The 26,177-nt window shown below is 44.2% G+C and overlaps 1 protein-coding gene and 1 long non-coding RNA gene across 27 annotated transcripts in view; one reads left to right on the forward strand and one right to left on the reverse strand.

The window, feature by feature from the left end:
• Nucleotides 1-252: 252 nt before the first annotated feature.
• LOC137478520 (uncharacterized) lies at nt 253-19,625 on the reverse strand. The gene is made up of 2 exons (XR_011001620.1): nt 19,355-19,625; nt 253-830 (listed from the first exon to the last, which is right to left on the reverse strand). It is a non-coding gene; the product is annotated as an uncharacterized lncRNA (long non-coding RNA).
• The window catches only part of CAMK2G (calcium/calmodulin dependent protein kinase II gamma), a 119,374-nt gene continuing 109,903 nt past the window's right edge, over nt 16,707-26,177 (forward strand). For 2 of the 26 annotated variants that reach the window (XM_068198509.1, XM_068198505.1), the window contains exons 1-2: nt 16,722-17,513; nt 19,379-19,473. In XM_068198509.1, the coding sequence (XP_068054610.1) occupies nt 19,403-19,473 (71 nt within the window). In that variant the 5' untranslated portion in view covers nt 16,722-17,513; nt 19,379-19,402. Of the gene's footprint in view, nt 17,514-19,378; nt 19,474-26,177 lie in introns of all 26 variants that reach the window. The other 24 variants (XM_068198516.1, XM_068198513.1, XM_068198510.1 and 21 more) reach the window with 20 other exon arrangements.

Here is a 26,177-nt window from a genome sequence, read left to right on the forward strand (position 1 = left end):
GGTTAAATTACTGATTTGCCTATTCCTTATGTGTGAGGTGGACAGTAATTAATCATATCTACTATTTGCATAGCATTATTCAGACAAATTATAGTGACAGATATCGTTATTATGTATATAATCCAGAGGAGGAAAACAGGTCTCAGTGAGGTCAAACAAGAAGTGAGCCAACATGTGTGAGGTCAGTCTTCCAAGAATTAATATTTGTCACATGAAAACAACTGAGGGTCTCTTAATCTTATTTTTCCCCAGAGATACTGAACATCCACAGCTTGCTTTGAAATTACCAGGACCTCAAGCATTTCTGAAAATCAGTTCAAATTTGTTATCCACTTCTAAATAGACATGGTAATTTCTGGTGCTGCAGTTTGAGCCATGCAACTTGCATACAGAGAATTCACACCTAGCTCTTCTGGAGGATTAGAAACTGGGGTCCATGACTGAAAATCATGTTTACAATCAGGTTTATTTTGAAGTTTCTGGGTATCTGGATGTGACAGGATGAGAGCAATAGCTTTGCTCCATTACTATGTTTGAATCTGCCAGTTTATACTAGTTGCCTAGCTGATGTTTTTTTCCTCATTTTCTCATTTTTCTAGCTCACAGCTACAAAAGAAAAGCTTTCTGTGGAGTCTATACAATACAGCTTTGCTGAGGCAAGTCTTAACCCTCTCACATATCATTCTCATTTGACTCATCTCTTGCTAGTGAAAAACGCACCCTGCATTTGGGGCTGAGACTACACAAGCCCCAGGAAGAAGCCCACACTCTTGGACTCCAAGGGGCTGGATGAAGCAAACTGCACCATTTCCCATCACAAGAGCACTCAGCTGTAACCAGCACCCACTCTGCACCTCCAACCCGCTTCTAGGTGAGTCAGTGTCACAGAATACCAATTGCCCTGCAGAGTGAAGCAAAGAATTTCCTTCATACATCACCAGCTGAGACCAGAGGCTGAAACCTTTTGAGGACAGCCTTGGGATGGATATTAGCCTGGAACTGGAGTGTTCCCAAACATTTGAGGAACCCCTCTGAGCCTTAAACCAAGGTGCCTTTCTGGCTACCCATTTCTAACCCAAGTATTATGTTACTAATTTCCAAGACAGTTCTTGCTGGACCAAATAACTTGTGTCAAATCTGATGTTCAGTGTTGCTTTTACAATAAGAATTAATTAATTAGTATCACCATAGCTCTGTGGCTATAGCTGGCTCCTTTCTGTAGGGTCTTCTAAGGAAGGGCTTAGGCTTCTGTGGATACAGATCCAAGATAAGCAGTAAATCAGACTCACTTCTTTGGCTGGGTAGGGCATACCCAGGTCTAAGATCCTTCCTTTCCTTCCTCACTCCCCAGGATACTGTCAAAATGTTGCAGAGAAGCCTGCAGAGCACATTGTGAACTAGATCTGCTGCACAACAGAGCTTATTAGTGCAGCTTGCCAGTCTCTTCCAAATATCACAGTTGTCTTCACATTTTGAAAAGCAATTAAAATCAACAGCACATAACAGATTACAGCTGTAGTAAACATTTCTCTTGGCCATGGCAAACAGCCCTGGGAACTCTAAACTGCAAACAACAGCCCCTCCTCCTGTTTGCAATGGGAATGCACATTTAGGTTCAACTGCAAAAACTGTTTTTTCTCCCAAATTTTTGTTTGTCTTTTGTAAGTCATCTGGGGAGCCATAGCCTCCATTTAGAAAAAAATAATTCCCTGAGCAAACTGGGGCTCATTATTCTGGAGTTTATGAAAAGAATATACTCTAGTAGAATCCATTAATCATGGATTGCTGAGAGGGATGCACACCCTACGTAGTATTCATTTCTCACTGGCTACAGGTTTATCTGATTAATCCCACACACTGATATTCATTAGCTAAATGAATACACCCACAGCCAAACAGCATGAATTTGCGGGGTTGTTAGTTGGCATAACTTCAGTGACTGTTAACAAGCCTTCATTCTTTATATACCAGTTGTCAGTCAGAGCCCTGTTTGTGATTTATGGGAGAGATAACTGCTATCACATCTTGCAAATAGAGATAAAAGGAAAAAGCATAGGGCTTGTCTGAGGCTACTGTGGAGCTAGCGACTTAAAATATGACATCTCCAGGTCTATATTTACAAATGTAAATTGTCTGATGCCATTGACCTTTTCTGACCAGTCTCAACTCCTGTGAGGTGCCTTAGGCCACAGAGCCTATATTTGAAAATAATATTTCAAGAATAATGAGCTCTCAGAGCCTGTGTTAATTTTAAGCTAGATGTAGCCACTGAAATATGTCATGTTTCATGGTGTATTATCCTTTTGCTCTTTGACCAATTCCTTCTTCTTGTTGGGTTTACAATTAAAGTGTCTTGCAGGAGATTACCAGTTTTGATTGGATTTGCTGATTACTTGTGGGGCATTGCAGGAATTAGACTGCAGGAGGGTGATTTGTTGGAGGAGGCTGAGCACCACACCTAGTTCCCTCACACACCTCAGAGCCAAAGCAGCCCTAACAGTGGGCTAAGCGCTGAATTTCATCACCTGCGCTACAGTCTGTGCTTGGGGCTGAGCTGGGGCACAGCTCCAATTGTAAATTTACGGGAGTCTTGAGTTGCTGTTCAGATAGCCAAAAATCCAAAGAAAGGCACTTCCTACAGCCTGCATAAACCCATTGATTTATTTGAAAATTTTCTGTCAGTGTAAATTTTGGAAGAAGTTTGAACAAGTTGTGTCTTTAAAACCTATAAGTCAAATTTCAGAGACTACTAAGGACACAAATTAGGGCTCAAAAAAAAAAAAAAATCTGATTAGTGTCACATTTTGAACATCTGACGGATAAAACTAACTGCTGTTGTGTCTTGGGCCGCAGCCGAGCAGCAGGCAGTGCGCAGCCCGCAGGCCAGTGCAGGCACCCGGCCACACGGCCCCGGTGGCTATCCGGGACCAGGATAGCCCGGGATGTCCCGGGATACTCTGGGACACCCCGGGACACCCCGGGACACTCAGGGATAGCCCGGGATGTCCCGGGATACTCTGGGACACCCCGGGACACTCAGGGACAGCCCGGGATGTCCCGGGATACTCTGGGACACCCCGGGACACTCAGGGATAGCCCGGGATGTCCCGGGATACTCTGGGACACCCCGGGACACTCAGGGATAGCCCGGGATGTCCCGGGACACTCAGGGACAGCCCGGGACACTCAGGGATAGCCCGGGACACTCAGGGACAGCCCGGGATGTCGCGGGATACTCTGGGACAGCCCGGGACACTCAGGGACAGCCCGGGATGTCCCGGGATACTCTGGGACACCCCGGGCCCAGAGAGGGGCTGTGGCACTGTCCGGGGGCGCCCCCTGGCGTCCGCAGCCGCCCGGCCCGGCCGCAGGCCCCGCCGCGTTGTCCTCTCCGGTGTCCGGCGGGTTCCGCATTCGCAAGCGAGCGTTTCCATCACTCTTCCCAGGTATACGGAATGTTCTTGCTGGCGCAAGTTGCAATATCTCAGATTGCTCTAGTCTTTGTCTCACCCGGCTCGCCTGTGCCAGGCATCCCTCTGGATCCCTCCCCTGTGCAGTTCCAGGAGTGCTGCTTGTGCTGACACTGAACAGCTGATTTATGAAAGCACAAATTTTGCTTTGTTTACAGCAAAGTGTCTTGTGGAACCAGAATTTAATATTTTAACCCTGTTAGGAAATGATAAAGGGAATTATATTACTGTAGTTGTCCATGTGTGTTGTTCTGCAAAGTTTGGAAAAGGCTTTAAAGCTCTTCCAGGCATCAGAGGAAAAAAGTATCTCAATAAATATAAACAAAGTGAGTAGACTGTGCAAAAAATTTCTCTGAAGGTGGCAGCCACTTAGATATCCTTGGGTCTCTCAAGGTCTGCATACCTCTGCTCAGGGTTGTGATCTATTTGTGCAGGCCCAGATGACAGCTGGAGGGAGCATTCAGAACCTTGCTTGGGACTGAGAGATCTTACCCAATTCCTTCAGAAAGTACCAGCTCAGTTCTGTCCAGTCCATATCAAGGCTCAGGCTGTGTTTCTGTCTGGCCCTGATGTACTTTTGGGGAGCCCAGGGTAGCAGAAGCAGTGGGAGGAACTCTGGAGGACCACGTCACCCTGTCGTTCTGAGGCCTACTAGCCTGATACTCACCCAGCAAGCTTACGGCTACCTGGCTTGCTGAATTCCAGGGGACAATAGCAGAACTAGCTACTTAATGGAAAGGGTATGCTTATGGCACTTACCTGTTTCTTTCTCTTCTTTCTTTCTCTGAATCCCCTTGTTATTTTATATGCAAGTTTCACGTCACTTTAATTTGTTACCTTTCTAATTTGAAGAGTCCTAGTTTACTTAATGTTCTCTGTAAGAGTGGTGTTCCATGTATTTAACTATCCTTGGTGCAGGCGGCAAGCGAGAGGGAGCAGAAAAAAGCAGCATGAGTGGAAAAGTGTGGGATGCTGCCTTCTGGGGGCAGTGTGCACTTGTGTAATTACAGTAACCGTGCTGATTTCTCAAGTGCAAACACACGGTGGTTGTTTCAAGAATTCCTCTTGTGCTGGAACCACCTCCCCATAGGGTCTAGTCCGGCTCTTTACACCTCCTGTACTCATTCATGGTGGGGCCATTACTTGAGTAATTGATTAAATCCTTCCCCTTCCTGCAACCTCCACTTCCTAAAGTTTTATCTCTTTTTACTTCAACTATCTTTAGAGTAATTTTTTTCTCAATAGCTAGGCATATGGATTTTTCCCTTGTTACCTACTCATAGTAGAGGGCTATTTAGGGGTTCTGTAGGTATACCCTGTGTGGAGGCCAGACTTTCAGTAAAGATTGTCTCAGCAAGCTGCCAAATCCAGTGATCAGAGGTTCTCCTGCCTGTTGTGTGACAGAAGCAAGTGGCATCTTCAGCATGGAAAACCTTAATCCACATTAAACTGGGTGCTGAAAGGTAGACTTTGGGATCTTTGATGTCTCCTGTTGCAGTATATATGTAATATATAGCATCATTAATTTCTGAAAAGCACAAGAAATAACTAATTGACATAGGTTTGATTGTTGTAGTACAATGCTTAGAAATGTCTTTCAGTAGGTGCTGTCTGAGATGAATACAAAAGGAAGGAGTACCTCATAGCTAGCCCAGCCTGATGTTAAATTTGCAGTAATTTTCAGGGAAAATTACTTAAGTGAATTGTTATGGCATTGTAGGGTATGTTCTGCATTTGTTCTTGTGCTTTTCCCACTCCTTTTTATATGTAGTATTAAAAGGCTGTTTTAAATAGGTTCTTAGAAATTAAATTTGAATATGCTTGGTTATCTCGTATATATCAGGTATTCTCCTCAAATATATTAGTGGATATTTGTAATTTCTCCTCTAAATAGTTAAAAAATACCAAATGATAATGATAATTTCCTAAGTGCCAAAAATATTTTTAACCTGGCAAACTGGATCTAAACGATGGTTTCTGATTTCACCATTGAGGTAAATGACACAGGAAAGGGAGAGAGAATTTTCTTCTGAGTCCCTTCTCTAAAAACTTTTTTGCCTTGATTAGGATTTCTGCCTCTGTAATGATGTCCAGTCATGACTTATTAATGAAACTCTCTAATTATCTCATTGTATTGTTGTACATCGCTATGTAAATACTTGCTGACCTCTGCAAATAAGAAGCCCATCTCCAAAGAGCTCTGTTTGCCACCAAGAAGGCACAAAAACTGTTCAGTAGAGGAAATTGTTTATGATAAGAAGGCAGGATCATCTGCTTCAAGATCCTATGCTAAGGTTTGATTAACAAGGGAACTCTGGCAAATGAGCACAACGAGTTTTACAGGAGCAGAGGACAGCAAAAGCAGAAGTTGTGGTGTCGAAAGCTGGACACACACGCAGCTGAAGCTGATTGAAAGGAATGTAGTTTTGCCACGTGGGTAATTCACAACTCCTCACACTGGAAGTGTTTTCTTAGCTAATTAAACCGCAGGATTAAAATGACTGTTGTAGATGTGGTTTTACTCTTCGGGCAGTTTAGGGATACTGACAGCTGGGGTCTTTGCCCCTGGGCGAGCTCTGTGTGCGGGTCAGGTCCCTTTGCCGCCGCGGCTGCCGCACTCGCGGCCGGGCTCGGCAGCCGCTCTGCCGGGCGGGCGCGGGCGCTGCCGCGAGGTGTCTCCCGACGGTGCTTTCCTGAGGCGTCTGAGCATCTCCAGTTCCTGCCTAGTGATCAGAACTCTTCCAGCGCAGCACGCAGCTCAGCCGACGCTCACCTCCTTTTCTAGTAACTTTTTTGACTGTTAAGGAAGAAATCTGAAGCTATTTGGTTTGGACTGTCTTTCATGGTATTATGTACTGTGATCTCTTGATGACTTTCACTGTCTGTAGGTCTTGAGATCTTGCCATACTTATGCATGTTCTATAAACACTAAATTGCATTGGCAATGGATTGCAGTTTTTCCCACAGTGGCCTCTTTTTGCTTATGACTCAGTAGCAGCAGGACTGTTCTAATAGTCACTGATACTTTTCTTCTTCTTCACCCTTCACTCAGATGTCCCACATCTGTTTTCGCTGTATGCAGCTTTCATCTTTTCCCCTGCTGCTTCTTAAATATTTACTGCTAGGAAATGTCCCTATACAATACATATGGAGTAAGTACTCAGCAGTGCTTCCCTTCCCTGTCGGTTGTGCTGGTGGACTTACGTGAGAATGGGTTCCCAAAAGCACCATTCCCAAAGGGCATGCCTGCTCCAAGGTGGAGCTGAAAGCCACAGATGAGTCCTGAATATCACTTGTCCTGTGCTCCTGTTCCTAAAACAGTTTCATAAGCAAAAATAGTCCCAGAAGCAGCACACATTGACAGGGTGGCACACAAGCCCAGCATGTGCAGCATGTTATTGACTGAGCCAGTGCTGGCATTTGGAGAAGTTATGCTGCAAACTTGAATTGTGAATGTCGCTGTTGCTGGGCCTTGTCTTTGTGCCAGTCTGAGGCCAGAACAACCTCGTGTTTTGTGTTTGAGCAAATCCTTATGCTAATGTTTTGTGAAAGTAGACTTGAGGCAACAAAAAACCACTCATAATACATATCCTTTTCACTTAATACAACATTTGCTCTTCTGGCTATACATTTTATAACTAACAAAGTCCTAGTTTGAGAAAGGTGTTGGAAATACAGGAGGCTAGATTCTAATCTCCAGCATTGAGATGATTTCTGTAAGGTTTGACCTGTTAGCAGGTAGACAGAGACAAATAAATTTAATGCTCAAAGTGTGCATGGTCTCCATTAGAAGGCCTCATCTCTAAGTCAGCTGGGTGGTAATCATAGCTCAAAACTGTGTCCATCACAGTGTTTCACATACAGAAAAGAACTGCTGATCTAGGCAGTCACCTTTGTGATATCAGTGTTGGCAAATATGCTTTAGAAAATGATAAAAAAAGTTTCAGTTACCAAGAAATGCATACTATCCCAAGAAAACAAGAGGATTAGACCCTTGAGATAAAAGGATGAAGGTATAGATTTAAATAAATAGGCAATATTTAGGTTTAGAAAGCATCTAAGTTGTTGACAGAAAAATATGAATATGAAATGAAGCTCTTCTAAAGCAAGAGAAATGAAATCACATGGGAGTTTTAAACATTTTGTGTGTGCCTGTAAAACTCTTGAGTTTCACTCTGAAATGGTATTTCTAGTGACATGCAATACAGCTAAGTTTTTAACTCCCCCATTCTCTCTTGCCAAAGCGAAGTGTGGGCTAGGAATAGGACTTTCAAGTCCTCAACTAGCATCATTCATTCATCAAATGAATTACCCCAGCTCCTGGACTTGAGGACCATCCAGTGGAGTCAGGGACAGTCCAGATTGTGCTTTCACCTACTCCTCTGCATATCTAGGAATAGAGACAGATGCCAAAGCTGAGGCAGATGTTAGTTCTGTGAATTTTAGTTATAGCCAGCAGGTGTGATTTCTACTGAGCTTGCTCTTCCTGTAAGAATGACAGCCGAATGTTACAGCTGCATGGGATCATAGAGTGCAAATCCTCTTCCATACTCACTCAGAAGCAAAAGCTAAATGGAGTTTGATTCTTAATTATATTGACAGCATTTATTTTCTCATGTAAACATAAAATGCTTTGTCATTCTTTTTCTGACACACCCTAGCCTATCCTTGTTTGCTGCATAGAGCTCACACGAAGTCAGTTCCTCCCTATTGTTTCTGGGTCCTTGGCCTTTACATGTATTGTGTGTCTTGGAATATATACGTAAAAACACCTTTCATCTTTCCTTGCAGTTTATCTCTGCTTTTGTTCCCGTTTGTGGGACTGCAGTACCTACATCTACCTGGCCTGTGCACCATCCAGTCACATGTACACGTGCACACCTCAGCATGAGTCACCTTATCCACATCTTCGTGACCAGAAGCATGGTTCTGCTTCATGTGCTTGCACACACTTCTGTGATTTGCAAGTATTCAAGAAACAAACAGCCACGAGCTAGCATCTTATTCTCTTGCTGGGATGTATTTTTTCACTGGTACCACTCAAATGTAAGATAAAGTCATTAAACATGGAAATAACACCCTTCTCTGCAGTATAGAAATTAGATACTTGAGGGCTTCTGAATGTGCAAATATTTGTGTTTCCGCACGGTCAGGTGTGTCTGCCTACTGCCCTTCAAAGGCAGGAAGTCTGTGTCACTGCAGACTCACAGTGGTGGATTCTTAATGGGGATCCCAACCCAAACTGACAGATGTTGGGTGAAATTTTTTTAACCTGTCAAGAAACATCTTTTTTTCTTTTGCATTTTATTTTTATCAACAAGATACAAGGAACAAAGTGCACTTAGAAGGAGGCGTAGAATGCAGTGGCAGTCACAGCCATTCCATAGAAAAGAGACACAGGAACATAAGAAAGGTTTGTTGAGTTTTTAATTGTGAATGGCACTCCATGCTGACGAGTAATTCTGGGTAGAAAGCTGCTGAGAGCTGCATGTTTAACTCAGAGTGGCACTACTGCATTGCCTTCACCCAAAATCAAGATCCACAGGAAAGTGTCTGTATGTGTTCATGTTGGAGGAGCAACCTGAATTCTGCATTCCCGTGACAGATGCACTCCCATGAAATCATGAGAGAGTCACTGTCCCACTCTGTCTCATTTCTCTCATTGTAAAACATTATTTACTTCACTTATTCCGACAGGTTTTGAGGCTGTAATGGAGAGTTTAAATCGTTATTTTACTATTGCTCTGGCTGGGAAATCAGGCCTGTCTTTCCCACTGTGTGTTCCCTGTTTGTTACACACAGGCAGAACTGAAACCTGGAGAAGCCAGAGAGTCCAGCTGCTGGGTGGAGGTTTTGCTGTGGTTTCCAAATACCCTCTTGCTGCTCTTGTTGGCTCAAGCTGTTTTTATAAACATTCACAGGCCCTCTCCTTTGGATTGTTCCATGGAGCCAGATTTTCTTTTGATGTGAAACAGGATGTGTATGTTAATTAATTTATTTTACTCAAGGTAGAAAATTACTGCCAATGTTCTTTGAAGAGTCCTGTGAGCCATCTCTCCTGTCGTGTAAACATTCAGGCAATTTTGGTTAAAATGTTTATTTTTTTTTAAATGATGCATAAATGTTAAACTGGTTGTTTTACAGTGGAGAGGTTTTACAGGCTCTTTTAAAAATATCAAGGTCATCTTTAAACAGTTACTATTCAAACTGAGGAGGTGAAACACTGGACCAAGAGGATTCAAAGATGAAAAAAAGGAAAACCAGTATTTTCTGCTAACAGGTGTTATTTGAGAGTTTTGTGCTGGTGAAAGTGATGGTGAAATACTCTGGAGATATTGCTTCTGCATCTACTCCTTTGTACTGTGGACATTGTTAGTGAAAATACACCCTTCCTGCCTAAGTCCTAAATTTGAAAGGACTTCTGCCTGGTGATGACAGGAAAGCACAGGCTCTGTAAATGTTGATTTCCTGAGACTGCCAGGAGGGGCCAGTTCATGCCAATTTTGGCAGTGACGTTTGTGCTGTGGAAGTAGACTACTTCATGGCTTATAATGGACCAGGAGCTTTGATGATTAAATGTTGCTTATAATGTCTCCCAGATTCAGAGTAATCTCTCAGGATAAAAAGGTTTGAGAATCCCAGTGCTGGATGATTCTGTCATGTTGCATACTATAATTCAGCACTCCCATGAGGGCAAGGAGCACAGGGTGTTCCTTGTGATAACCAAACTTTCAAACTGCAAGCTTAACAAAATTAATAATAAACCCCTGTATTTTTAATAACTTTCTATTATTTTGTGTTAACATTAAATAACTCCAGTCATGGTTTGATATTTAATTGGTAGGGTGCTATGATTTGAGTCAATGACATGCTACCAGATATGCACACTATTTTACCAAACAAGACCAGACAGATGCCTTGTTCTGAACAGCCTGCAGTTTGAGATTGATTCATCAATATACTACATGACAGCAAGTTCCCCAAGGGAATGATTTGGTCTCTTTGTAATCTCAAGAGTCTCTGCACACTTCCGGGTATCTCTGGTGTTTAGCACTTTTATTCTGGGACAATAATCCACAACCATTTAAATCAAGAGCTAACAGAAAACTCAATGGAAGTTTAGTATCTCCCCAAGGATTGTGCCATAAATTCAACTGAGATGAAAGGATGGCAAAATAGATAATGTGAGATACATTAGTTTATCTTAATTTGAATTTAATTCAAATAGAACTAGTAATAGACAAATGTTTTGATGACTTTGGTTGTGAGAGGTAAACAGGAGGTTTTCTCAGTGATCTGTGCTCCATTTTAAACAGCAAAGAAACAAAATTCGTAGCAGCTGGCACTAAATGGAAGTCTTTTCTTCAGCAGTAGAAATAGATCACATTGACTGATCACCAAAACTAAATGCTCATTTCTCATTCCTTTTGGTTATGGGTGAATCCCAGCAATGAGGGAGTTACTTGTTCATATTCTTCTCAACACTCTGAAAGGCAGCATTCAACTCTTGTGTCCTGCCATCCATCATCTTTTTCACAATATTAGTCTTTCCTTTGATAGGGACATTACTTTAAAAAGAGGGAGACTCCATTCCAGGATGTAGCATTAGTTTTCAGTATTCATTCAGTAATCAATACCACTCAGCATGGCACATGTATAATTCCATACAATATTTTAAGTTGGTAGAGATATCTGGGATATAGGGAGAGATCTGTGTTCATCCTTTACGTAACAGTCATTGAGTCATGCCATCTTGTTTAAACAAACAGTGTGAATCTTAAAATAGCCCTGAACATTCCACTGTGATGGCCATATTCAAATGAATGTTCAAGATGTTTCCCCACTATCGTATACCCACAGAGTAACCCTTCAGTGACAGCAGAGCTGCCTGGAGTCACTATTAAGCTAAACTGGGCATTGATCATATGGATCTGTCCACTTCTTCTGGTGAAGCAGGAAAATCTGTTTCTCTGTCATCCATGCACCAAGGGAGGCAAGAGAAATTAAATATTTTGAAGCTTACCTCATCTGAGAGTGATTTTAGCCTACCAGTTACTGTTACTGGATAGATATTAAAGGAGCAAATTTGTGGAACATGACCTTGCTGCCATATAAGTGGTGGGAAACCTGGCTCTTCACATGATTAACAATTGACATTGGCCAGTTTCAAGAAGACAGAAGTGAAAACTTGGGGTTTTTAATGCATTATTATTAATATTCTTATAGATACAGAACTAGAGGAAGTTCTTACTGCTCACATTATTTGTCTGACTTTGATAATCCTTTCTGTTTTCTATAGGGTCCTATGGATAAATTTCAAAGAATAATTTAGATGTGATAAAAGCATAATATGTTGTAAAACTGATGAGGTAGAGAGCAGCCAGTAGACACTGCAGTTCAGCATTCAAAAAATGTTTAGTGATGTCTCTCTAGCAAAGAAAGTTTCCAAGAAGAATCTGGAAAGGCGAGTCTTCAGGAGCTCACTCAGTTTCTAACCTAGAGCTCATGCTATTATTGAAGGGACTTGGATTTTCATGAGATGAGAAGCATAAAATCAGGCTGCTGTAGCCTGTTCTGTATAGCTCTGTGGGTGAAGTACCAGCTCTTCCATGTGTTATCTTCTGCTAGGCTTTGCCTATATTATATGTAGTTGTGCAGGAATCCATAACAGTTTGTGAAATCAGTCAATAAACCTGATATTGATCCCTTATTAAGGTAGGATAGGGCTCTAGAGAAAAGATAGTGTGGAGTGAGCTTTTGCCAGTTAAATATGCTGAATGTGGACCAAATGCTTCCCTTTCCTGCCTGGGGACCTAGCCCATGCTTCTGAAATCCAAAGTTGCAAGCTCTTCAAGGTGAGAGGAAAATACCTTGTGTCTAGGTGACTTAGAAAAATCCCAGTGAAAGGCATGTGCCTCCATGGCTCTCTAGGGGGGCTGGGGAAGCAGGCAGGCTGCCAGCAGGTACACAGAGCCTGCCTGGAGGCACCCAGGCACTGAGACCCTGCCAGACACAGCTGCCCCCTCCTTGGTCTGAGCTCCTGGGGCAGTGACCCACAGCACTGAAGAGTAGAAATGTACAGAACAGGGCTGGCCACTCGGTCACACTACCTATACTGACCCTATCTCGTAACAGTAGAAAGCACTCAGAGACATTAAAATAGAACAAATTTGCAATGAGATCAGGTTATATATTTTATGAGCCATATAATTAACATGCAACACTCAGAGCCATGGGATATTATTGACTTAAATAGCTTAGTAACTATCAAAAAGGATTAGGCGTTGACATGAAACTGAATAGCAAGTGCACTGACACAAGCTAGGATCAAAATTACAGGGGCTACCAATCCTGGTGCTTCAGGGCATATTTCGATCATCAGCTTGGGGTCAGGAGGAAAGCCACTCTCTAATCAAGAAGCGTGCAATACGCACATGGGTCATAGTTACACGGATTTCTTCACTGGCCTGCTTTGATTCCTTTCCCTTCTTCTCCTCTGTCTTCCTTTCGTACCCTTGTCTTCCCCCTCTCTTACATTTATCATCTGGAATAGGTCACTACTGAAGACAAGACACTAAACTAGATGGATGGCTGAATAGTCCCTAGTAATAGGGTAATTTAATATTTGCTTCTCTTCAGAACTCTCTCGTTTATTTCAAATATAAATTTTATATTCATTCACTAAAAAGTTCTCTTTTCAATCTTCTTTCTATGCATGCTACTTTTTATTTTTATCAGCCTCACTTATAAACCCTCAGAGGCAGCAAATGAATGTCAGTTTGGGAGAAGGACGAAAACAACCAGGCACATTAAAGAAAATTTATTTTCTTGGTAGATACTCAACAGTGGCATAAGTAAAAAAAAAAAAAAGAGATTTTGTATAGACAACATGAATGATCACCTATGAAAATAAGGGGGCTTTCTTCTGTGAACATGAATGTGAATCCATGAACAGTAATGATAAAATGATGCTTCATTTAGGTAACTCTTTGCATATTTCTTTGTATATTCAGAAGCAAGATAATAGTTAAGAATTTCAAAACTTTACCTCACCTGCCAAAAAAATCTCTCATTTTAAGATGATGGAATATTTCACACAATTTTAGATGTTTAGATGTTTTCTTTTGCATTTTCATTTGTTACTATACTGAAGTTGTGTCAGGAAGCCCCACACAATGGCAGGGCAGGTTGAATTTTATGCCCTGTAATATTTCTGTGAGAGATAAGACCTACCTGGAGCTGCTCACTTTAAAGAGACAGGCTGGAGAGCAGAGATATAGAGAGAAAAACTGGCTGATTCTTTGTGGGACCCGCAACTTAATAGCAGAAATCCAGAAAATGTCTGTTTAAAAAATATGCCTATTCATTTTCTTTACTGCATGTTTCTGTTTTGGTACTTGCTTTCAACCTCCCCGACTGATTTCTAACTCCACCCACTTACCCTTCCCAAGCCCTTTACTTTTGCTAACATCCTTTTTTCCTATCTGGTACTAGCCAGCACTGCTGCACTCAGCACATGGATACATGCTGCCCATGGGCTTGTTCAACCTTGCTGGAAAGATGCTATCACGCATCTTCTCCAGCATCCTTCCCATTTTCCACAGCGGTTTGAATTCCAGTTAGTTTCTGTGAAATATTTTTTTTTAGTCCTTCACTCTGCTTCCCTAAAGACCAACACTTTTGTGTAATTACCTTCCCACAGACATTCTTCAAGATACCAAAGCTGACCTTAGGCTCCATGGACAGATGGGGCCTGATCCGAAGTCCATTAACATCAGAGGAAATGTCCATTTACACCCATGGGCTTTGCATTAAATCCTTTGCATTTTACTTTCTTTAGTGCCTCTTACTTAGCTCCAGTTATTAAAAGCAGATTATTACCTCACACATCCCTGACAGTTTAGAGTACTGTATAAGCCAAACTGTGCTACTTCAAAGATAGAGACCAAAACTGCCACTGTGGTAATATGAAATCTGCAGCTTGCTAGTGCTAAAAGCAAAGCTTTACTTCCAGATTTCAATCCTGCCTATAACTCAGGTCAGGATCTCACTGTTCATTAGCTGAATTTCCCATTACTAGTGCACAGGCTCTCAAAACCATTTCTTACTGCTCAGATATTTTGTGTTCCCTGCAACATTATTCTGACCAGGCACCATCCAGATTCACCTCTGTTTGCAGTTTTGCTCTCAGTACAAGTAGACTGGAATGTCAGCCAGAACATCAATATTTCTTTCTGTTGACACAATACTCTCTTATCCATATTGCCACCCCTCCTCCTGCTTCATTTTGTCTACATTCCTTTTAAAAACTCTACTCCCATAATTTAGTCTCCCACTCAGTACTTGGTTTAATCAAGTCTGTCACTCAATTTATATCCCACTTCTCACTTAACACAAGTTTCTCAGTTAGCAATCTGTTTCTGTAGCACTTGCTATGCAGAACACATGGTTAGCTTTTCTTTACACACTTGCTCCTCTGTTCCCTTTCCAATTTCCAGACCTCACTTCTCCTTGTAGCATTTGAAGATGAGAAATGTCCTCTTCTGTCTCCCTCTTTTTACATTCCTCGTGTATTTTTATAAGACCACTGCTGTCAGAGCTTCTTCAATATCATGGAGTACTTTGTGTAGAGCATAGAACACTTCTTGAGTCCAGCTAAAATAGTTTTTAACTGCAGAATAGTTCTCAGTTTAATACATAGCTTTAGGTAAACCTCTCCAGTTGCTGTACTTTTTGGTCATGGCTCAGCTGCTTTCTTCTGCATAAAAGTAAGATTCACTCCCTCTGGCTGCTTATTCAATACAGCATGCTAAAATTTAGTCCTAATTCTCCTCTCCCAGATTTGTATTGTTGGAACAGAGCCCTGTTCCATTTGCTCTGTACATTTTAACATTGGGGAATGGGTTGCATATTTCCTGATAACATTGCCTAGCGCAACAACAGCACAAACTTAACAGCTCACTTTTCCTGCACAAAGGACATCTAATGTAATTTTGGTGGTGGAAATGCAGCGCCAGTTGTGTATCAGCAACATTGCCCACCTCTGTACATACAATCTCCCACTTGAATTTCATGTTATCAGCCAATTCCCCTGGTAAGGACCATGGGTTGTCAAACTGCTTTCCTCCTTGGCTGCAACTGTTCTGTTAAAGAAACTGGTGGTCCACCAAATGAGGCTGTTGGAACAGTTTTATCTTGGCAGGAGCCCGATCAACTGATACCTGTTGGATAGATCATTTGTTGGTTCTCTGAATTATACAGCTGTGTCAGCAGGTTTCCAGGTTTAAATGCTGGCATGGTGTAAAAAGCAGAATGCTGTTGTTTCATAATCACCTTCTAGAGGTAGTGCTTTGTTGTAATGCTACTGTTATGTTGTCCTACTTTTGCTATCTACTTTCTGCATAGGAGGAGGGAATTTTTGCACACTGCATCACTTCGATGTAGTCTTTGCAGCACTGGGCTGGCTGCATTTAACCTGGAGACAGGGAGCAGGGGGGGATATGCAGGTGGCTGCTGTCACTGCTTTTCATATGATTGAATAACATGATGATTTCATAGTCCAGACATGGCGCAGAAATATATGGTACTTATACAGTACTCTTAATTTTCAGATCAGTTTAATGCTACTCCTGGCTTATGGTACACTCATCTGTCTCTCTGAATGTTCTCAACACAGCTTGCACTCCCAGTCACGCAGGAGAGGCCAGTGCAGCCCTTCCCTCTCTGGCTGGATCAGTGACTGCCCTATATAAATCTGCATATTAAGCAGATTTGGCAATTGTTCAGAGACAGACTCACTTAAGTAAAAGGAGAAAACAAACTTGCTTATGAAGGCACTGCAGCAGCACTCTCAGATGCTGTGCTAATAGAGACAGCACAGAGGCTGGTTTGTTTTCTTTTGTAGTTGGGAGACTTATGATTTCTGTTTGTCTTCTGCGTCCAAGTCCCATCACCATAAACCACGCGTGTGTGCGAATGCCGGTTCGCACTCTCTTAACAGTTTCAAGCCATTTCGCGTGTTACCGCTTTACCTCTGCACCAGATGGTTCATTTCCTCGGGGACTTCCACACGCGTCCCCAAGGTCGGGCAGCCTGACAGCGCTCGGGAGCACAGGGCCCAACTTTGAGGTGGATCCGCAGAAAGGCTTGAGGCCCCGCTTCCCTCGGTCGCGGGCGGCAGCGCAGCGTGCCGGGCTCCCTGCGCTGTGCACCGGGCTCCGACTGCGGTCGGGACGGGCGGCGACGGCCGGGAGTTGCCGCCTCCCCCTCCCCGCGCACGGAGCGGCCGGAGCGAGCCGGGCGGTTGTTGCCGGCGGGCCGCGACACGCAGGGGCCGGGTGGCCCAGTGTTAGCCCCGCTGACGTGCGCCCGGGGGAGGGCGGCGGCGGCGGCTCCCTCTTCCCTCCCCTCCTGCCGCACGCAGGAAGCTTATCCGGCCACGGCTGGCCCAGCGCTCCTCGCGCGGGGAATTAAGAGAAATACCAGCGGTGCCCCCGGCCGGGGTCTGCTCCCGGCCGCCTGCGGAGGGCGTGGGGAAGGGGCGCGCCCGCCCGCCCGCCGCAGTCCGCCCGCCCTTGGCGCGGGGCGGGGGCGCTCACTGCAGTGCCCGCTCCGCGCCCGCGGGCGGGGGGAGCGGCCGCGCCCCGGCTGCAGCCCCCGGCGGGCGACGGCGCTGCGGGCGCCCCGGGAGCGCCCCCGGCGGCCACACCCCGCGGCGGGCCGGGGCCGGCGGAGGGAGGGGGCCGGCGCGGGGTGTCTCCGAGCCAGTTCTCGCGGTGCTGGCCAGGCTCAGCCTCCTTCCCCTCCCCGGCGAGCGGTGACTGTGCACGGCGGAGCGGGGAGCGCCGAGCCGGGCGGCGGGGGAGCCCGCGCCGCCCCGCCGAGCTAGGAAGAAGGCCGCCGAGCAGCGCGCCCGCCCGGCCCGTCCCCGCCGCCCTGCCCCATGCCCCAGCGACGCTGAGCCTCCCGCAGCCCGAACATGGCCACCACGGCAACGTGCACCCGCTTCACCGACGAGTACCAGCTCTACGAGGAGCTTGGCAAGTACGGAGCCTGCTGTGCACCCCGCGCCGCGCCCCGCCGCCCGCCCCGGCCCCGGGACCCACCGGCGCTGCTGGGATCACTGTGCCGGCGACCCGGCTCTCCGGGAGCCGGAGAAGGATTAGCTGTCGCGCTGTAATCCTGTTCTCCAGCCCCCCGTCCACCCCAGCGGCACAGCCGCCGGAGGGAAAGGTGTTCTTGCCCTCCTGGGTCGCTCCGCCGCAGCGGGTGTCCCTGCAGCTTGTCTCGGGCTGCGTGCTCCTGTTGCACCCCGAGATTCTCTCTCTTTCCTCCTCTCCTTCCTCAGGACCTGGCTGCCCCGTTCTCCTTCCCGCACCGTCTCCCAGCTACACGTTGCCGTTCCCTGCAACTGTTTCTGCGCTGGGACGCGGCACTGTTACAGCCACTCCGCGATGCTTCAGTCCCCACTTCCTTGTCCCTGTGAAAGGACCAGGTGCTGCTGCACCGCGCTTCTCTTCCCTCCCCGCTTCCTCGCTTCTTCCCTCCCTCTCTCCGCACTTGTCTCCGCATTGGCAGACTTGCTGCTGCACCCTAGGACAGGGCTTTGCAGGGGAGCGCAGCTGGGCAGGAAAGCAGTGCAGAAAGGGCTAGAGTAGGATTATGGGGACAGTGCTTTCGTGGGTGCTGCTGCTCGCTCCCTCCCTTCCTGCACCAACTGCTGGGTTCTGCTGCATCTCTTCTCTCCAGCCCGGTGTCCCTGTCCCTCCCTAGGCTGCTGCAGCTGTGTGACACCAAGCCTGGGCCCCACTGCTGGTGCTCACCTTGGTGCTCATTGGTTTGTATGTAGAGGTTGAGGAAGGGGATAAAAAGGCAGGACTCTGCAGTATTGGAAGGATTCAAGCTATTTTAGGCTCCCTGTAGGACTAACTGTGGGGCCCTTGTGCAGCTTCTGTTCCCCTCTCTCAATAGTTGAAATATGGACATTTGTCCCTAGACATGGGTTTGCATTCCTGATCTGAAGGACTTGGAATTTTCTGCCAGTTTTCTCATATTTGTCCTTTTCTCTTTTCAGATCTTTCCTGTAAAGCTAGTTGTTATTCTTTACCCACCGTGGGTTGTTTTTTTTTTTTTTGTTGTTGTTGTTGTTTTTTTTTTTTTAAAGGGGCTGTTACCAAGTGCTAATTGTGTTGTCCTGTAGATTTTCATTCTCTGTCTTTTCACCTTAGTCTCTTGTATTCACTCTTTTTCCTCACAGAAATCCTTCTTCCCTCTTTCTCAGACCTTTTCTCCAAGAGTAATTCTCTTTGGAATAGTTGTAATAATATCAGTAGTTCCAGCTTGAGAAAGTGTAGAAAGCTTTGTAGTTTTCTACTCATTTCATTAATAGGTACATGGTTATCCCTATTTTGCAAGTGGGTTGAGGGATATAAGAGAACTAGTAACTTCTGCAAAGTGTTGCAGTGCTTTTGTGACTGAGCTTGCACTTGAGCATGGAAGACATGAGTCCTGGTTTTGTGCTGTGATTGCTGGGGATGCTGTCTCTGGGAGATGGACTTACCAGCTAGTGTTTGCAGCATCCTTCGGGGCTTTTTGTTTCTTGTTTATCAATCCCTTCATGTCCTGTTTCTGTGCCTGTATGGTCTCTCTCTCTCTGCACAGTGTGCTCTTCCTACTGCACTGTCTGTGAGGGAGCTTGAGGAGAATTCAGGAGGCTTGAGTACCATATAGACTTAAGTTTTTTGCTGATCAGACAGCATGCATTGTTCATCAGATTCTCAGGTGTTGTGTCCCTCCTCTTTATGCCTTCTGCCCTGTCCTTAATCTGGTCCACTCTGGGAACAGGAATTGTTGCTATTATAGTCTCATTTTCAGTTTCATAGCACCTACCCTCTTTATTTTTCTTCCAGGGGAGCCTTCTCTGTGGTCCGCAGATGTGTAAAGAAAAATTCGTCACAGGAATATGCTGCAAAAATCATCAACACCAAAAAACTGTCGGCCAGAGGTTAGTCTCTCCATCTACCTTCCTTCCCTGTATTAGTAGGAAAATACTTCACTGGAGTTGAGGCAGTAATAAATTTAAGGGATCTGGAGTTGCTTGTTTCAGTCATTATTTTTAGGCATTTCAAAATAATTGAGTTGTGTGGCAAAGACGAGCCTGAAATAAGGTAGCGTAGGATGATAGAAAAATTCCTGTGTCTGGAAATGGATACTCTGTAAAGTGATGTTGTCTTTTTTCTTCTTGAGATCTTTCTTCTTCAACCTGAGCTAGAGGTAGATTAATCTATATGTGTGTCTGTACCAATCACTCATAATAAAGAGAAGTGTTGCAGACTTATTTTGCTGAATCTTTTTTACCTAGGAGATCTGTCTTACCAGAACAGATGTGATTATTTTTTTGAAAGATAGATGCTATATGCCTTGCTCCTTTCATGCTGTAGTTAAAGGTGGTGTGTTTGGAAGCTTAAAAGTCTTCCTTCAAAGGCAGAAATATGTTGGATGGAGAAATCTTGCCAATTTGACTTCTCAGCATATTAGAACAAGGGGCTTGTGCTTTCATTACTCCTGGAGACTTACAAAATCTGAAACTACACTGTAGTGTTAGAAAAAAGAAAAAAATCTAACTCTTCCAGGCTGTTAGTCTTCTGCTTTCCAGGGACATATGTATGCATAAAGGGTAGTAGGCCATATAGTATGAGGGGAAAGTGCATCTTCTAGTGTTTAGGAAATCACTGCAGGGATTGGATGGGGTGGATGAGGAGGAGAATGAGAGAAATTGAACTGCAATGAAAGATGCTGAAAAGAGGGAATGCAACAAGTTGAGATGCCAGAGGCAACTCTTTCTAGAAAAGGTGAGCAAGAAGAGTTGTAAGTCTTTAGAGGCCTTTCAGATTTCACGAAATGAATGTAGGAAGCCCTTGACTATCTTGCTAGTTGAGTAGAGGGCTTAGTAGGAGGGTTGACTGAGAAATGAAAGGGAAAAGCATGAGGAGAAAGCAAGTGATCTTGAGAAATTATTTAGAAGTGAATAATGTTTTACCTAATCCTTACAGAAAAGAAAAATAGAATATGTTTCCTCCTTTTTGCCAGAATATGAAATGTGATGATAAGAGCAGAAGACAGCTTGAAGAATAGTGAAAAATTTTCATTTACTGTTTGTATGAAGAAGTAGTGTCAGTGGTAGTGTGCTATGAAGCAGTGATTTTTCCTTTTTTTTTTTTCTTTTTTTTTTCTTTTTTTTTTTTTTACTTCTGGAAGCAAGCATATTTGCTGAGGTGTTTAATATTTAGCCTGAGTGAGGTTGTTTTGGGGCCAACCAGTGGAGCCCTGGATTGTTAATGAGGTGGCTGCAGATCTTTTGAGAATCAGTGTTCCCTCAACGGTCACGTGACAGTGCCTGCTGATGTAGGTGGGATATCCAATCTCTTGAGTTCAAAATTAGTTCAACTTAATATGGGAAGGGTTTGAAGAGTGGCTTTGCTTTGCTGACGGCCATTAATGCTGTGTTTGCTCTGCAGACTTCTCTGTCCATCCTGTAGTGAGGACTAAAGCTCAGGAGAGCCATTTCTCAGATGTTAGAGGACACCAGGCTGCTTGGAGAAGGGAAGGGGCAGTTTGATAAACTCATGGCGAAGGTTAAACCATTATCATATGAAGGACAGGATATTGAAGTTAACTCTGGAGATAAGAAAAATGGGGGAAAATGCATGCTGAATATAGTTGAAAATTGAAAAATATATTAGCTGAAGGCCAAAACTCTCAGAAAAACGGATTGAGTTAGTTTTTAAGTGTTTGGTCATTGAATGAGTTACAGAGGGAGAAATGTATAGATTCTAAGTGTTTTCCATAGTAAAGTGACGACAGTTCAATGACCCAACAAGTAGGAAAAGTAAGTATGGGTGAATATAGGCCATGTTTTGACCCATACTTACTATTTAGATTTCATACCTTCCTATAAATAAAATACATTGAGGCTGCTAGCCTGGTCCTCAGCTACTCAACTCAAGGCAGCTGGCAATGCTTTACTTAAAATCTTACTGGTTGGGTAGGGTGGGTGTGAGGAGAACCAAGAAAGAAAATGTGTGTTTCTGCTACTATAGAGGAGTATCAAAAACAAGGTACTGATCAGGTTGTGTTGAAGTTTTAACTGAGAACTGAGGAATCTGTGAAAAGTGGATGGTGACTTTAGCTGAATAGGTAGGTTCCTCAGTCATTCCAGCTGTGGTTGCTGAGAGCTCAAGGGGTAGGTACAAAAAGTACTTATAGTAAAAGACTTGAGTATTTTGATAGGAAGTTGGTGAATTCACCTTGGAATAGGTCTTTAAAACTTCGAAGGAGAAATGTGTGCTATTTAGACATTGCAGCTGTAAATCAGTGATTAGGGAGATTCAATTCAGCAACCTGAAAATTACAGTCTTGGGAAAAGGCGTTTCAGAAAGCTGTCTCCCTAAGGAGCAGAATTATGGTGTTAATTCTGCAGCATCTTGGATATGTGTTGCCTGATGCGTCCTTTCCCCAGGCTGGCACTTCTCCTTGGGCTCTCTGTGTCTCTGCCCATCAGTACCTCTGTCCAGGGCTCTCCTGTGCACCCAGCTGCACAGTGCCCTTTGTGCAGGGTAACCCACCCTCCTGACCTGCCTCTCACACTGCTGGTTTTGTTCTAGGCATGGTCAGAGAGCCAGAATATTCCCTTATGTGGGGACAGCCAGCCCCTCTCCAATTTAAGCATAGCTACATTTAACATTTTATACTATCTCTTAGCAGAATTTGAACCTGTATGGACACTTGATGCAGTAACTGCTACTTCAAGAGTTAGCATCTTGCTGCTGCTGCAAAGTATAGCCCATTGCTGCTTCACAGAAGTTTTGCCTGCTGTAGTGCTTTCCTTGAATCTGGTCAAGGCAATGGTAACAGAGCCTTGCTCTCCTCCTGCAGTACTTCTTGTTACCTTTGTTTTTCAAGATTTGTGATGAAGAAATACTAGATAGCTAACTGGGAAGTGCTGAAAAGCTTACTGTACGTGGCTGAAAAGGAGAAAGATGAATGCTTCAGGGTGAATTATATGCAATGAAAGGGTAAAGACTTGAAGAGGCATGGTGTTTCTCTATGAAAGCAAGGAAGATGGACAGGATGCTGGTCCTAACAGCTTCAGTCTAATAAACTTCACCCTTCATAAAATACCAAATCAGCAGTTGGGAGGAGTCTCTTTTTTATATTGTCTGTGATTTTTGGATGCCTGTTCTCTCTTTTAATAAGTTTTGTTAGTAAGAGCTGGTCTAAATTAAAATTCGTATTTTGGCTTTAGTGAAGTATTTGCTATTATTCATGTTGTGTTGATGCTTACGACTGCTCAGTGAAGACCATGCCAAGAAGTTTAATGTTAAATAGGGTCCAAATGCTTGTGGAAAGGGAGAGGAAACAGACTTCACCTTAGTCAGCATTCAGCTGACATATAAGAGCAGTTGTTATTACACATGGAGGAAATACAATGCTTCAGTCATCTGAAATTCCTATGGGATTGAATGCACAGACTTTTACCAGCGCTACGGGTAGAGGGAAGTAATAACTGTAATTTTTTGAGAGTTGTCTTGTGGCTTTCACCAGAATACTTTTGAACATGAAAATTCATAGCAAGTAGTGCTACAGTGAAGTTCAAATAAAGTAAAATTACTTGCAGTGATCAAAAGATCAAGAGAGAAGCAGCAGCTTCAGTAGCAGTAGGGAGATATCCCCAATTTGACTTGCTAGCATATACTTCAAGAGAGACTCTGGCTTTTGAAAAAGGTACGCAGAGCTTTAGGATTTGATAATTTTCAGGATGCTTTTTATGTCAAATAGTATTTAGTGATCCTGCCATCATCTGTAGTATTTCTACCCTTTTTTATAAGTGCAGAAGGAAAAATCTCTGTGTATGACATCTATTGCTAAATTTAATTTGCTGTTGAAAATCTGTTTTTTTTAACTCTTGCAAGTGACATCTCTTGATGAAAGAATTAAAAACAGCTGCCATATAAGTTAGTCCACTTCACTGTCCTTACTGTGGCTTTGCTTTTGACTGTGAAATAGAGGTGACGTCTCTCCCTGCTTTTCATCTTTCCAAATTTATAAACCAGATAAAAATTTGCAGTCTACAGAGTTATTTTGTTGTTGTTCCTGTAGGAGATTATGTGGATTGTGGGAGGAGCAAGGAATTACTTCTGTGTATCAAACCCCAACAGGGAAAAAACACTCTTTATACTTCAAACTCTGCTATTTTCCCACTGTTGTCCGGGCTTTTGGTTCTATAGTGGCTGCTGATTTGGGCTTTACAATATGTTTTGTTGAAGGTGTCAGCAGTAGTTTCCCTGGACACTAAAACCTTGAGCTTGAATGCTGCAGAGGAAGTTTAGCAGCATCAGTCCCTAACATCTCTCTTGATCTGTTCTATACGTGTTCATAGCTGCTGCTTGCATTAAAACTCCCTTGGACTGCTCTTGAGGCTGCCAGGTTTCGAGTCTGTGTGGAGCACTGCACACTGCTGGAATTGGCTGTGTGCAGGCTTGCTGCACTGCAGCGGGGCCACCAGCTCTGCCAGGGCAGGCGAGCCCAGCACCCGGTCACAGGGGGCTCAAGTGCAAAGCCAGACTGGCACAGGAATGTCCTGTGATAGGCGTCCTCTATGTGTTCCTGTGTTTGCAGGTTGAGGACAAATGTCCTTTCTTGCAGAGGATGGCAAATCAAACCGTGTCTGCTCAGCCGTACTTGCTGAGCAGCCAAATCAGGTCCAGTCATTTGGTTTGGGAGAGAAGCTTTCTTTCGTGCAGCATGGGCTGAGTGAACAGCTTCCCTGCACCCCAGCTCCACCCTGTGCCTCCCCTTTGCTGCCTGCAGAAGTCTGAGAGATGCTGTGATTAGGGAGCATATATAGCAGACCAGCTGCAGTGGGTTGGAAATTTTTTGGAGGTCTTTGCACACATGGAGGGAAGCAGGGAGCAGAGCAGAGTGCCACACACCCCCCAAGAGCAGTGTACGAGGCTGGGAGCTGCCTGGTGGAGCAACTGTAAGAGGCTGGGTGCTCAGGATGGGGGCTGCAGGGGAGGAATCTGTTGGTGGAGTGGGCTTGTAGGTAGCAAGCGGCTGAACTCTTCACTCTGCACCACAGCACACAAGTGTGGCAGGGGCTGGTGGTGAGGCTGCTCAGCTGATGTTAGAAACAGCAGCCCTCTACCTCCCACCAGCAGCCTGCCTCCTCCTGTTCTTCCTACCTGCCTCTGCTTGCAGTCCCCTGCACAGGGGAAGAGGGATTGAAATAGTACATATATACACCAGTAGGGGAAATGTCATTGGAAGAGGTGTTTGGAGAAGAGGAGGGCTTGTGCCAAAGAGGAGACCCTGACCTTGGAGGAGAGGCTGGACTTGGGAACTTAGTGGGGGGCTGCTGAGGGTCAGCTTGGCTTTTTGTCTTCCCCAACATATCAGTACAGGCAGGAAAATGGCCTGGCGTGAGAGCCAGCAGAGATTGTTGGGGTGGTGAGTGGTGGAAGCCTTGCTTTACTGTGGCTTACTATGGCTAGAAGCTGGCTTCCTCCCACTGTGGATGTTAGTGATGGTTGGGGTTACCCCAGGTTGCCTCTCAGTTTACGCTGTATATTTTATAAAGGAGCTGGAACAGAGCAGACAGGATTTCAGCTTGTGTCTGTCTTCTCAGTGGTCACATTGAGTATTAAATTTCCGGCATTAACAATGGTGGGGGGGGGAAAGTGGGCACACAGATTGGGCAGGAATTCCTACTGCCTCTGCACGAGGTTAGAGAAAGGAGCTGGGTGAGAGAGTCAGGTTTCTTGTTTTCCCAATATAAACTGGATTTGTGTATGGCAGAAATGTGATTAGACTAACTCCTGCACGTGTCCTGAAGCCCTTGGCTCTAGAGCATTTACTCTGATCAGCCAGCCACGGTTGAAATATTTGTAGGTGTCCCTGCAGTGAAGAGCAGGGTATTGAGCAGCCTGTAGATATTTTGGGTAAGGAGAGCTACTTTTGAGTTCTTGTAAGAAGGATCCAGTGAAAAAACTATGCTTTTTTTTTTTTTTTTTTTTTTTTTTTTTGCAGTATATCACAGATATTTCACTGTCTCCAAATTTAATCCTTCTCTAGGCATCACTAAATCATCACTAGCAGAGAGGGATTCATCTGCGGATCATAAATAAATTTTTAAAGAGTGCCCTCTGCCCCAACAATGGGTTACCACCACTGTTCTACTGTTTTAAGAGAGGATTATGACAATAATTTTGTTCCTTTCCACGCCCTGCAAGTATTCTAGTTGTTTTGGCCCTCCAGATTGGGTGAAGACAGTTTTTAAAAGGGACACATGCTAATGCAAAAATTTCTCTCCACTGTGCTGTCTGTGAGCACAACCCTGACAATGAAGGCATCACCCCCACTTTTTCTGACCTGTCACCTGTTTTTGTATTTCAGGTGTTTCTTTTTGTTTCCTCTGCTCTTGAAATCTCCTGATTTTTACCAACAGAACAGTTGTAAAAAAAAAACAAAAAACACATTCATTTGCCAGTTTTTGACTATAAAGTGAGCTATTGCTGTTTTCTTGGTTGGGTGAAGAGGGCAATATTGCATGGCACCAGGGTCACCAGCACAGGAAAGAAGCCTTGAATGCTGTTAAAAAAAGGAAAGTGGAGTATCTCACATCATTGTGTGTTTGCCTGCAACTGAAGT

Source organism: Anomalospiza imberbis, chromosome 8, assembly GCF_031753505.1.
Source record: "Anomalospiza imberbis isolate Cuckoo-Finch-1a 21T00152 chromosome 8, ASM3175350v1, whole genome shotgun sequence".
Lineage (NCBI taxonomy): Eukaryota > Metazoa > Chordata > Aves > Passeriformes > Viduidae > Anomalospiza > Anomalospiza imberbis.